General features: G+C 37.1%; 2 protein-coding genes across 2 annotated transcripts; one reads left to right on the top strand and one right to left on the bottom strand.

The window, feature by feature from the left end:
• Positions 1-24: 24 nt before the first annotated feature.
• On the bottom strand, positions 25-3,550 carry haus1 (HAUS augmin-like complex, subunit 1). Its single transcript, XM_026262532.1, has 9 exons — positions 3,446-3,550; positions 2,926-3,100; positions 2,669-2,804; positions 2,146-2,280; positions 1,919-2,042; positions 1,258-1,323; positions 870-941; positions 293-340; positions 25-175 (listed from the first exon to the last, which is right to left on the bottom strand). Exons 1-9 carry the CDS (start codon positions 3,464-3,466, stop codon positions 119-121), a joined length of 834 nt encoding a protein of 277 aa, XP_026118317.1. The 5' UTR covers positions 3,467-3,550; the 3' UTR covers positions 25-118.
• Positions 3,551-4,892: 1,342 nt separating this feature from the next.
• atp5fa1 (ATP synthase F1 subunit alpha) lies at positions 4,893-11,215 on the top strand. The gene is made up of 11 exons (XM_026262523.1): positions 4,893-5,076; positions 5,775-5,850; positions 5,950-6,119; positions 7,309-7,482; positions 7,588-7,754; positions 7,834-8,134; positions 10,037-10,261; positions 10,341-10,448; positions 10,531-10,675; positions 10,768-10,918; positions 10,996-11,215. The coding sequence occupies exons 1-11, from the start codon at positions 5,017-5,019 to the stop codon at positions 11,072-11,074; spliced, it is 1,656 nt and encodes a 551-aa protein (XP_026118308.1). The 5' UTR covers positions 4,893-5,016; the 3' UTR covers positions 11,075-11,215.
• Positions 11,216-12,980: the final 1,765 nt, after the last annotated feature.

Here is a 12,980-nt window from a genome sequence, read left to right as displayed (position 1 = left end):
AAATAAAAGGAGCCACCGTGAGACTCGGAGACGAATTGCGTTTATTACAAGCGGCACAAGTTTAGAAATCACATTTGTTTCATTTATTAACACGCTTTTTATTAGATATTTTAAATTATTAAAATAAAGCGTTCATGAAGTCCACTTTCTGCTCCAGCTGGGCATCCAGGGCAGCCTTGAAAAAAAAAAGAAAATTACTTAAAAATTATGATGCAACAAAGGTAAATAATATATATAACAAAATAAAAAATTATAAATGTCAAATTAAAACGAAACTTATAAATAAAATTACCAGCTCTCGTTTTGCCTCCTCGATTTTCACCCGTGCAAGAGCTGGACTCTGAAAAAATAAAAATAAATAAATGTAATATGAAAATTAAATGAAAACCAGTGTTGTTTTGATATCACTGACATGCTATTTTAGTTATATTAATATTTAAAATCGGATTTTTATATTTTCCATTTTCATTTTACTTAACATTTTGGTAATTCTGTAATTTTAATGTCTTTAATTTTTCAGGAATTTTTATTTTTGTTTTAGTATAAGTTATTTTAGTATATCAAGTTAATCTAAAATTATTTAAAATTAAGTATTTTTTATGGTTTAAGTTTGATTTAATATAATAACATGTAACCTATATAATAATAGAACAATGAGAAAATGGGTAAAATATCAATAATAGAATTTGAGTAACTCTTAGCAATGATTCATTAAGATGTGGATGTGATAATTTTATTGAATAATGTGTCCTTCATACTGTGCATTGTGCTATGACAAAATTAACCAACCCATGCATGAAATAACAAAACACAGCAGTGCTTTCCTATGTTCAATATAATTCTGAAATCTTCATATAAGCTGTACTTACAGGGCTCAAGTCACTATACGGCTCTAGTTTCTTCTTCAAAGGTAGTGATTCGTCTTTCAGAGCTGCGATTTTCTAAGTATAACAGAGGAGAGAAATTAATTAAATTACTTTTTCTTACCAGCCTGTAAATGTAGTTGTGTTACATTGCATATTCAATATATTTGTTACATTTATGAACATATTAAAACCTTAAATTCCGAAAGGAGGTGTGCACAAAAATTTCCACAAAATATATTTATTAAATATCTATAGGATGATTAATGTCTAGGTTTATGTCATTTGACGGCAAAATCAACAAAACTGCACATGGATCATTTTTGGCATTATTATATTTCATTTCAGCAATTAAGACTCTGCATGAATACGGCATCAATCTCAGTCAGTTTACCTCTGATAACTGCAGGATGGCCTGATGGGTAAGAGAATCCTCCATCTGCCGTGACTCCAGCTTTTCCTGTCACAAACACACATCTTCTGTTTGAATAAAGCTTGAGAAACTATACACATGCTCACTGGAATACTTTGCATGCTTATGCATGATATTTTCTAGTTGTATAGACTATAACCCATTTCCATGAATTGTACCACTAATATCAAGGCCTTTTTGATGCATCCTCTGTGGCGGCAGAGAAACAACGACACAAAATGGGCTGATGGCACAATAGATGGATCAGTTTGCATTGTCCTATATGCTAAGTTTAATGGTTTTAAGTGCACACACGATTTTTGTTTTTGCAAATGTCCCTGCTAAGAATATCCTGAGAAAAGTCCAAAAAACAGCATTTTGCATAATTAAAAAGTGCACCATTGAATTCATTCAGTCGTGTTTGACAATCACTAAAGAATCATTAAACAGCTGCCAAAAAAAAAAACATCTTGTAAGATACATTTATTTTAATTACATTTATTATTTTTATTTATAGGGGCAAAAGTCTGGAAATGCAAATACATTTTCATACTTTTCCAGATCTGGACATTACTAAAATCAAATTCCCTGAAGAAGAAATGAAACTGTAATTTGACTACTTGATGATCATTTCGACACACACCTGCGCAATCTTATTCCTGCACGCGAGATCTCTGGATTTGTTCTTCATGAAGTCCATGTTGAGAAGCCTCTCCTCCGCAGTCGCTGCTTCCACCTGCTGTGTGTGTGTGATCTTCATCAGATCACTGGAAAACGTTTTAGATAGTAAGTAAATAAAATAAATTAAATTTTATTAATTATTATAAATTAAAGTTAAGTAGAGTACATTTGATTAAAATGTTTTCTTACTCCTGAAGTTTTTTCCGAAGAACAACTGCAGCAGTCATTTTCGTTCTAACAGCAGTAAGTTCCCGCTGCAACCTCCGGTCCGTTTTCTCTGCCTCCAGCACGTCATTGGTCAGTTTATTGATTGCAGGCATATAGCTGGATATCCAATAGAGTGAAATCAATTACATCAATATTTCAGCAAAGTTTTATATTCATAACTCATTCATAAATCGCGTTTTACCTTTTGTAACACTTATCTTAAAAAAAAAAAAAGTGTAAAAAAATTATTATTTCAACCATCTATCTATATCTATCTATATATATATATATATATAAAATGTATCATGCACATAAGGTAAATGGCTTAGTGTGATTTTGCCTGGTAGATGTTTGGACCAATCAGATTTCAGGGTAAAGATTAGGTTCTGTGGTTGCTGTTCCAGAACCACCATGCATGTTGTCTCAGGAACATGTCTAAATCAACTCCTGCATGTGATGTAATAGATTTAGATAACGCTTTTATGATTTGAGAGTGTTACTTTACCTCCCAAGTGATGTGTCTCTGAGTTTAAGCACCTCAGCGGTTCCCTCGAGTGCCGACAGCAGGTCCACTGTGGGTTTGGAAAGTCCTCCAGCCTGAAGTCCTACTGCCTGGAGAAGCACTTCTTGGAGATGAGTTCCTGTCATAGACAAGCAACCCCAGATTAATTTATTCCACAACAGAAAATGTTACTTTTACAGAACCATTATGCATTAGACAAAGTACTTTATCCAAAATGACCTAATGGCGTAGAGTCTCACCATCACTGGCGTACTCTTCTGTTTTCTGCTCGTGGTCTTTGATGAGCAGCTCAGTCTCTCTGCATCTCATCTCACTGCTCTCGGCCAGCTCATACAGAATCTCCACTGTGCGTGTGTTCACTTCAAACTCCGGCACCGGCTGCTGCCCGAACACCTTCCTGAGCCACTGGCTCACCTGAAATGACACACATATGCAAATACACTGGTAATGATATATGCATGCATATATATATATATATATATATATATATATATATATATATATATATATATATATTTTTTTTTTATATATAAAATTCCATTGCTATAGGACGTGTTCAAAAACAATAATAGTGACTATTGTTTTGTTCGCATCTACCATATATGTAAGTCGTAAGTGATGAAGCTAACGTTAGTCTAATAAGATCAGATAAACACAAACAACGGAACATTTACGCGTTGTGAAGAGATTTACATCGTATTCAAGATTATATTAGTTCAGTATACAACCCTGATTAATTATACAAAGATATTAACTTACGATTTTGCTCTTCTCGCACATTTTACAACTAAATGTGTGTCACATCAACAACTAAACATCCCGCCACTGAATTTGTTCTTCTCGTTCCGGGGTCTAAAAGCGCATTTCTCATTGGCTACCCGAATGAAGAATCGACCAATCAGATTCTTGAAGGCAGAAGCACCGCCCAAGCAAAAAAAAAGTTTCAAGGTAAAAGAAACAATGCATTTATAATTATATATACATATATATATTCACAGTGCAATATTCTCTTTTTAAGGATAAATTACAGTTTATTGGAATCACAAAAGATTTAGCCAACCGTTTTATTTCACAAAACATTTATTGGAGAAATTATTCTTCTTACAACGAATAAATTAAAACAATGTAATTAAATTTTAATTATTATAGGTTAACATTAAAGGACATATAATGTATAAATAATACATGTAATAATAGTTGTAAAAAGTAATAAATATAATAATTTAAAAAGTAATAAAAATGCCTGTTTCCTTTTTTTTTTCAGAATTGTTTTGGTTTCAGAAAAAAAGTATTCTGACCGGATATTAACATATGCATTTTTAATACAGTAAAAAATGTATTTACGAAATTATTCATAGATGAAACCATCACATTTTACTTTTTGTAACTCTTATCCTAAAATATATTTTGAAACATTTTATAATACGAGATCACAAAATAAGTTAGCCCAAATATTACACTTTTTTATCCTAGCATTTTTTTGTGTTTGATTATTTTTATTTTTGTTATTATTTTTTTTACATATTTTAAACTACACAATTTAATAGTATCTTCATAAATGTAAATGTATTTTTTTTATCAACACAAACGCCGTTTAAGACATAACGTGGAACAAAGGTGCGCATGTGCGACCAAAATAAAACTGCTAGGTGTATAAGTCAAAGTCGCATTTTTAAAGGTTTTAGATGGTTTAAATAATAATAATAATTATTATTATTTTTGTATTCTGTATAAGTCTAAAGCCTGACATTTCATTCTCTGACGCGCTTCACCCGGCAACCCGCCAAAATAAAAGCCGATTTGCTGATTTTAGGTTTGGAAAAAATTAAAATTCATTTAAAAAGTTACTTTTAGCACTGTATTTTTAAGTCTACTAAAATAACTGTATTTTATACTCAATCTTTTGTATGATACAATAGCATTATTACACAGATTGTTTAATTTGTATTTATTTTATTAAAATACAAAATAAAAATTATAGTATATCATAATAGTAAATATAATAGTATTAAAATATAATAATACTATTATAACTATTTCTAAATATTTTGTTCTTTAATGAGTCACACTATGTACATATGTACACACACACATATATATATATATATATATATATATATATATATATATATATATATATATATATATATATATATATACATACATACATGTATATAAACATAATAAAGGCGTCTCTTATAACTGCATCCGGGTTCTGCAGCCGATTAGCGCTCTCGACCTCCATTTCCTTCATTCAGCTCCTCGCGCTCCAACCGGCCCCTGCAGGAGGACACAAGCTCGCTCTCTCGCTCCACAAACCACCCGTAAACATGCTCTCCGTTCGCGTCGCGGCGGCTCTGGCCCGCTCCCTGCCCAGACGGGCCGGATTCGTAAGTCTCAAAATGCTTTTGTGTCGTTTTAGCGAGTAAGTTGCGCGGAATCGTGCCGGTGAATGTCAGCGCTGGATACATGGCGTCGCCATCTTGCTTTTAAGCAGGACCTTGCGTTAATTTAGCGTTATTTGATTATCGTTTTCAGTCACAGCTTTTTGTGGTTTAAGGAAACAGAATCCTAAAGTGTTTTTAAAGAGTGTTTAAAATCTAGATGCATATAGTTGCATGTTTAGCACGGTTACGATGAATGAATGACATTCCCAATCCCAACTGAAGGTCAGGAAATGCTTCTTGGGTGTATGACGTGCCAGCTTTCATTGGCTTAACTCTGAATTTGGTTTTTTATTCGATTCTGATGTTTAGGTGCATTGACATATATATGGATAATTTAATTCACGTTGCACTGTAGGTTCTTCTTTTATGCGGAAGTCTGGATGACGACATGTTGCCGCATTAAACGCAGTTAGATTGGAAATCAAACATTGCATACCCAGACGTTGATATTTTTTATTTTATTTGTAGCTGATGTGCTTTCAAAATGTTATTTGAAGTAAGAATGGATTTAGCTCCCGTTTCGCGGTTGTTGATGGCGCATGAAGGTCAAGGGCTCGCATGCAACAAGCTTGAATCTGAAGTTGACTGTGTATTATAACTTAATCACTGTAGGACTCTAACCAGTCTATTTAAATTTGTAGGTTTCAAAGAATGTTGCTGCTGCATGCATTGGAGCGAAGAACCTGCACACTGCCAGACCATGGCTGCAGAAAACAGGTTGGTTTATTTGCATTCAGTTGGCATTACTTTTTTCTTGCTTTTTATTTTTGACACATTTAGACATGCATGTTCAAAACGCTTTGCGTTGTGTTCCAGGCACAGCAGAGGTGTCCAGCATCCTGGAGGAGAAGATTCTTGGAGCCGAGACTAGTGCTGATCTGGAGGAGACGGGCCGTGTGCTGTCCATCGGTGACGGTATCGCCCGTGTGTATGGGCTGAGGAACGTGCAGGCCGAAGAAATGGTGGAATTCTCCTCCGGCCTGAAGGTGAGTTAGCAAGGGATCAAGAGGTCGCGGCTGAGCCGTCAAGGAGTCCAGATTCTCAAAGGCTGGGACACACCAAGCCAACAATTAGCTGACGGTGTTGTCACTTTCCACCAATCAAAACTACAGCCGACTGAAAACCTAGACCTGCTTTCTGTTCCTGTGTGAGAGGAATCAGCTGTCTGTATCAGCACCTATCAATAGTATATATTCAACACTCAAAAGGAGAAAATTAAATGAGGATATACGCAGATATATGACCGTAAACAAAGTAGTGTTTGAATACCATTTTGAATATTAGTCCTGTTGATAACGTTCTTGGTTTTAAATGAACATTTTGTCATTAATCACTTGCGCACATTTCATTCCAAACCTGTAAAAGCTTAGTTCGTCTTCAGGACACAATTTAAGATATTTTGGATGAAAACCGGGAGGCTTGTGACTGTCCCATAGACTGCCACATAAATTACACTGTCGAGGTCCAGGAAAGTATGAAAAGCATAATCAGAATAGACCATCTGCCATCAGTGGTTCAACTATAACATTATGAAGCGTCGGGAATACTTTTTGTATGTGAAGAAAACAAAAATAACAACTTTGGAGAATATCCATTTAACGCAAACAACATACACTCTTCTGTGACGAATTAAGTTATTTTGTACGCGACTTTACTTCAAATGAAATAGTCCTGACTAGTGTTATATATATATATATATAGTATAAATGAGTAATCTTAAAGGAATAGTTCACCTTCAGTTTCTGGTCCCAGTTGACTTGCATAGTGTTTCTTTCATACTCTGGAAGTCGTGAAGACCAGCAACTAAAGGTGAGCTATCCCTTTAAATCTGATTTATTAAATAAAATGTAAAAAAAAAAATTGAGAAAAATGAGTCTGACTTGTTAAATATTTACATAAAACGCTATAGTGCGTTAGTGATTAAGCTTAGAAGTTTGACTGTTTAAAACAATATAAAGTATAAATTAAAATGGTGTAGTATAAACACTTGCACAATTTGAATAATGCTTTTATAATACGACAATTTGCAAATAAAAAAAATCTGATTAAATGAAATTGTACATTAAGAGACAACAGTATTAAGAATATTCCTGATTAAAATTCTAACGTGATCCTGTATCTACTCTTGGTTATCTGTTGGCTTTTACTGTAAGACTCTTTCATATCTCTATATAGGGCATGTCTCTGAACTTGGAGCCTGATAACGTTGGTGTTGTGGTGTTCGGTAACGACAAACTGATCAAGGAGGGTGACATCGTCAAGAGAACAGGGGCTATCGTGGACGTTCCTGTCGGAGAGGAGCTGCTCGGCCGTGTGGTGGACGCTCTGGGAAACCCCATCGATGGCAAGGTCTGGCCACTGACTAGATGCTTGCATCGTTTTAGCTCCTTTTGGATTTCTTTATCCAACTGTTATCACACTTGAGTTGACAAATCTCTTGTTTTTCCTCCGAAGGGACCCCTGGGCTCTAAGGAGCGTAGGCGTGTGGGACTGAAGGCCCCTGGCATCATCCCCCGCATCTCTGTGAGGGAGCCCATGCAGACGGGCATCAAAGCCGTGGACAGTCTGGTGCCCATTGGCCGTGGCCAGAGAGAGCTGATCATTGGAGACCGACAGACTGGGTAAGATGAAGTGACTTGATGAATGTAAATGCTTGCTTCATTTTTACGCTTGGTCAACCATTTCAACTTGTTTCCCCAGCAAAACCGCCATTGCCATCGACACCATCATCAACCAGAAGCGCTTCAACGATGGCACTGAAGAGAAAAAGAAGCTGTACTGCATCTACGTGGCCATCGGTCAGAAGAGATCCACCGTGGCCCAGCTGGTGAAGAGGCTGACGGATACTGGTGCCATGAAGTACACCATCGTGGTGTCCGCCACTGCGTCTGACGCCGCTCCCCTGCAGTACCTGGCTCCATACTCTGGCTGCTCCATGGGCGAGTACTTCAGAGACAACGGCAAACACGCCCTCATCATCTACGACGATCTTTCCAAACAGGTGAGAACTTTGTACTCAAGCTATGGTCACATTTACTGTGGTTCTGCACATTTCCACGGCTCAAATCCAGTCACTTCTATGGGAACAGACGCGATTTTGTATTTCATGTGAAGGTGAAAGATTTCCCCAACTGGTTCAAATTGGTTGTGGGTTTGCCACATTGACCAATAGAAAGCAGCTTGGTTTGTAAGTGACCTCAACTATATTAATAAAAATATCCAAGTTGTTCTTATCATATTTTATAATAGTAACACAAACGGTAATTAAAGCTTCATGATTAATCATAAAACTGATTTATTTTTATTTTTTAAATATGGCTTGGTGCGAATTTACTGAAATATCCCTGTGTGTTGCCAGCAGTCGGCTCTTAGATGCGAGCGGCTCATTAGAAGCCAGCGTTTGCACAGAGCAAATTCAGTTTGCATGAGGCAGCATTTATTGAGTTTGGAAGGCTTTAATGTGCATTTAACAATCACTTCAGTGGATCACTTAAATGTGCATTTGCAACATGCACCAGAAGTGATTCTCAAAGTTTAATGTTTGAAAATGAAGAAATTAAAACATTACGTTATAGTCATTTCTTAAATGCACTTATATAATGTGCTTGTATCATTGCATTTAAAATAATGTATTTATTTTATAGCTGTATCTAAAATACAGAATTTTGGCCAAATTGTGCATCACTAGAAACAAGCAAAAAAACAAATCCATAAATCAGGGGTTCTCAACTCTGGCCCTCAAGCTCAACTTTCCTACCCAGTTTGGCTCCAACCCTCATCAAACACCTGAACAAGCTAATCAAGGTCTTCAGGATGACTGGAAAGTTACAGTGCTTTGAGTTTGATCCAGGTTGGAGGTAAACTCTACAGGAAAGTGAACTTTGAGGGTCCCTTGATTTGAGAGCCCCTGCACTAAATCATGCAGCACTAATAGTAACTATATACTCACCTAAAAATGCTAGATTGAAACAGCAAGTTGCACTGCATGCTTTAGAAGCAGTTGTACTCTTATTGTTTCCAGATCGTTTCACACACTTGAACCCAATATAATCATTCATAAAATTCAAAAAGGTTGAAAGAAAGCAAGTCTTCAGCGCCAAGCGCCATATACTTCCCTATCCTCAACTAATAAAAGCCAAACATACAGGGGGTGGCGTTCACCTCTTACCTAGGGTGTCTAAACCAATCGAGTTACCTAAATGTTGTACAATGGAAGTCGCACGACATCTTTCCTATCCACCTTCCTCTTGGGTAAAGAGTAAACGTCCTAGAGCCTAAGCTCAGCAAAGCTCAAAGAGCAACGCCATCCAAGTCACAAAGTGACAAAAACAGACAAAATGGCAAATCAAGAAGAGGTAAGGTTCAAAAGAAAAATGTCAAAACAAACAAAACGAAATTTGGCATAAAAAAAAAAAGACAAGTAACATAACCGTAAAAGAGGTCTCTGTTCACTTCCTTGCACGTCCTTTTATCTGCCGGTGGAAACTACTAGCACTGGATAGGTTGGTGTCACAGTGATTAATGATGACTGACAGCTTCCAGAGCCAATCAGCAGTCAAGGGAGGCGGCCTAAGAGATTGACAGGTAACAAGGAGAGCGAGAGAACACAGGAACATTTATGGACGTAACAAAGGGAATTACAAGGTAGTTCACAGTGGGCTGTTTACATTAATCTTGAGCTGATGCGATATTAACGTTACATGATGCAGTTTAGCACTCTTCTTCATGAGCATTTGAACTAGATTAGAGCACCATCTGCAGTTAAAATCTAAACCCTATTCACCACCAAGTGCACTTTTGACTTCATTAAATGTATCCTAAAATGCTTTTAAACTGTAATAAAGGAGTTAACGTGATTGGAATTTGAATGCAGAGAATAATGGTCAACTTTTGCTCTCTTCAGGCTGTGGCCTACCGCCAAATGTCCCTGCTGCTGCGTCGTCCCCCCGGTCGTGAGGCCTACCCCGGTGACGTCTTCTACCTGCACTCCCGTCTGCTGGAGAGAGCGGCCAAGATGAACGAAAACTTCGGTGGTGGATCCCTCACCGCCCTGCCTGTTATCGAAACCCAGGCCGGAGACGTGTCTGCTTACATTCCCACCAACGTCATCTCCATCACTGACGGACAGGCGAGTCACCGCACAAGCAGATCTTGTGCACAATCAGCGCTTTGATTCCCAAGCTGATGTTCTCAATCTCTTACTGCAGATTTTCTTGGAGACGGAGTTGTTCTACAAAGGTATCCGTCCTGCTATTAACGTGGGTCTGTCTGTGTCCCGTGTCGGCTCTGCTGCACAGACCAGGGCCATGAAGCAGGTTTGTTTTGCCTCCCATTTGAAGCTTTGAGCTCATTTCGAAGTCAAAATGGTTATTAAACACCCAGATGTTTGTTCTCCAGGTGGCTGGTACCATGAAGCTGGAGTTGGCCCAGTACCGTGAGGTGGCCGCCTTCGCCCAGTTCGGCTCTGACCTGGACGCCGCCACACAACAGCTGCTGAACCGAGGTGTAAGACTCACAGAGCTGCTCAAGCAGGGCCAGTACTGTAAGTTCACTGCTGCCCCCTACTGCATAGGAGGACTGGTAACTCGCAAACTCCTAGTTTGTAATGTTCCTCTGCCATTTCGTCTTGTTAAGGTCCCATGGCCATTGAGGAGCAGGTAGCCGTCATTTACGCTGGTGTGAGAGGACACTTAGACAAGATGGAGCCTAGCAAGATCACCAAATTCGAGAAAACCTTCCTTCAACATGTCATCAGCCAGCACCAGGATCTGCTCTCAGCCATCAGGCAAGTTTTCACAAGCAGTTCTGTGTAAGGAAAGCCAGTGAGATTCACTTCTAAATGTTTATACTCTTGTGTTTCAGGACCGACGGTAAGATTTCAGAGGCCTCTGACACAAAACTCAAGCAGGTCGTGCTCAACTTCCTCTCAACCTTTGAGTAGACTCTGTTTCCTGTATGGCTAATGTGTTCTCAATGTTTGCTTCTGCTTAAATTTATACAAACCTTAAAGAAACATTCAAGTGGCACTTGATCCTCAATGTACAGAAATCTCCCAACTCAGAATAAAGTGTTCCCAACTCCATCTTTGTTCCTCTTCATTTATTTTATGTTCTTGTGATTTTATTTGAATGCTGCTGTATCTGTCATTATTTTCTAATTGGTGTTAATCTAAGGTGAATATAGCTATTACATGCCTTAACTTTAAAGCACTGTTATTTCTTATTCAAACTAATCGGTTGAATTGTGAATGGTACCAAAATAAACTTCAGATTGTGTATTGCAACTAAAAAAATGTAGGCTTGTCAAGTGGTCATTTTCTAGTAACTTAACATTTGCATGCTTTTTTTTTTAACCATTTTTCTCTTAATATGTACATTGTTTTATTGCTTTGGCTTTCTAATTTGGTTTTCACTCATTGTTAATGAACTATTGTAGTCTTTGGCATTTTCTAATCAGGTTTGTTTTGCATAAAGAATCTGAGGTTTGCTTGAGTTGAAATCTGGAGACTTTTGAGTCTGATCTGTGCATTGCCTGGAAAAAATGAAAACTGTTTGGAATTGAAGTTTTTCAAACCTCTTAACCTTGTTTTTGGGTTTCTGTCACTAGTTTTAATATAGCTGAAGTCATTTTAGTTCAGTTGAATGTCATTTCATTGCACATTCTGCCACTAGAGACAGTCAAGTAAAGCTCTTGTGCAGTAGTGCTGGTGTTTCAGGACTTCACCACCAGGTGCAGACAGTAACACACTGAAGTCCTGCATTAGGTAATGGAACAGAACATGCCCTCTACTGACTGAGAAATACATTGGAAAGTGACACCATACAGAACTTGTCTTTCATTTTCAAGTTGAATGGGATATAGAGATATTTGTAACATGCTCCTTTCTGTGGTCATGAGATCCGAGTCCAGTCCACTTACATAAACATCAGAGACCGCTTTAGATACACACTCTAAAAACAGAGCTAGACTGGAAGGTTTTGTGTTCTAATATCAAAACTTTCTCTTAATGTACAGTACATAACTTATATTGTTCTTCTGCAAAGAACCATTATTTCTGAGAGAATGTACAAACATCATCTCCGTGAATTCAAGTACTAAAGCCACTTACATAATGTTCCTCAGAAAACACACAGACCCTCACGCATCTGTTGATGAAGTACCATTACATGTTGTTCTCTCATCAGAATCACACAGCTGGATCCAATTATTACATTAGTAAAATCAAAGCACAAACCATTTTTCAAACTCTGGATGAGCACTCGCCGAGCTTATATCTTGGCAAGTGTGTGTTTCTTTAAAGTTTTTTTTAAAGGTTCTCTACTCACAGAGACTTAGATTTAAAAGCATATCATCCTGAAGATCCAGGATCTTTGTGTGAAAAGTTTATGATTCTCGTTCCCCTTTTTGTTTTTTAATTATGTAACTATCAAAATATTGAGCTCAACCACTTAAAAACACAGACTGTCAATGCTCTTTCAACAGGTATTTGTTATCCTTCTTAAAATGGCTATAAATCTAATAAAGTCTAAAAGTTTGCATACTATGCACAGTAAACATACTGGATACTGCAGAGCTATAAAAGTGGTATGACAGTACGGCATTTAAAACACAGCTCCAGAGATTTATTTAGAAATGTATCGTCCTGAAGAATCATTTTAATATTAGATTTTAGGCATCTTTAAACGCCTTTTTGTTTTTAAAATCTGTAACACTCAAAAAAACCAAACTCGCCTCAAAACCACCTCATTATTGATTTACTGAATGTTCAATTATCCACCAGTGTTCAAGACTTAAAAATAAAGCTTCTTTATCAGCATCTTCTTTATTTAACATTCATAGGACAAATT

This window comes from Carassius auratus, unplaced genomic scaffold (genome assembly GCF_003368295.1).
Source record: "Carassius auratus strain Wakin unplaced genomic scaffold, ASM336829v1 scaf_tig00216169, whole genome shotgun sequence".
NCBI classification, from domain to species: domain Eukaryota; kingdom Metazoa; phylum Chordata; class Actinopteri; order Cypriniformes; family Cyprinidae; genus Carassius; species Carassius auratus.
This window is presented reverse-complemented; position numbering and strand designations above follow the sequence as displayed.

What these genes read in the sequence shown, in the direction of transcription:
- haus1 (XM_026262532.1), bottom strand. Translation starts at nt 3,466, where the DNA reads ATGTGCGAGAAGAGCAAAATC. An exon ending in GCAGGAATAAGATTGCGCAG is followed by an intron (nt 1,324 to 1,918) that starts GTGTGTGTCGAA and finishes TGTTTGTGACAG; the next exon opens with GAAAAGCTGGAGTCACGGCA. An exon ending in AGGAGGCAAAACGAGAGCTG is followed by an intron (nt 176 to 292) that starts GTAATTTTATTT and finishes TTTTTTTTCAAG; the next exon opens with GCTGCCCTGGATGCCCAGCT.
- atp5fa1 (XM_026262523.1), top strand. Translation starts at nt 5,017, where the DNA reads ATGCTCTCCGTTCGCGTCGCGGCGGCTCTGGCCCGCTCCCTGCCCAGA. An exon ending in TGCCCAGACGGGCCGGATTC is followed by an intron (nt 5,077 to 5,774) that starts GTAAGTCTCAAA and finishes TTAAATTTGTAG; the next exon opens with GTTTCAAAGAATGTTGCTGC. An exon ending in ATTGGAGACCGACAGACTGG is followed by an intron (nt 7,755 to 7,833) that starts GTAAGATGAAGT and finishes TTGTTTCCCCAG; the next exon opens with CAAAACCGCCATTGCCATCG.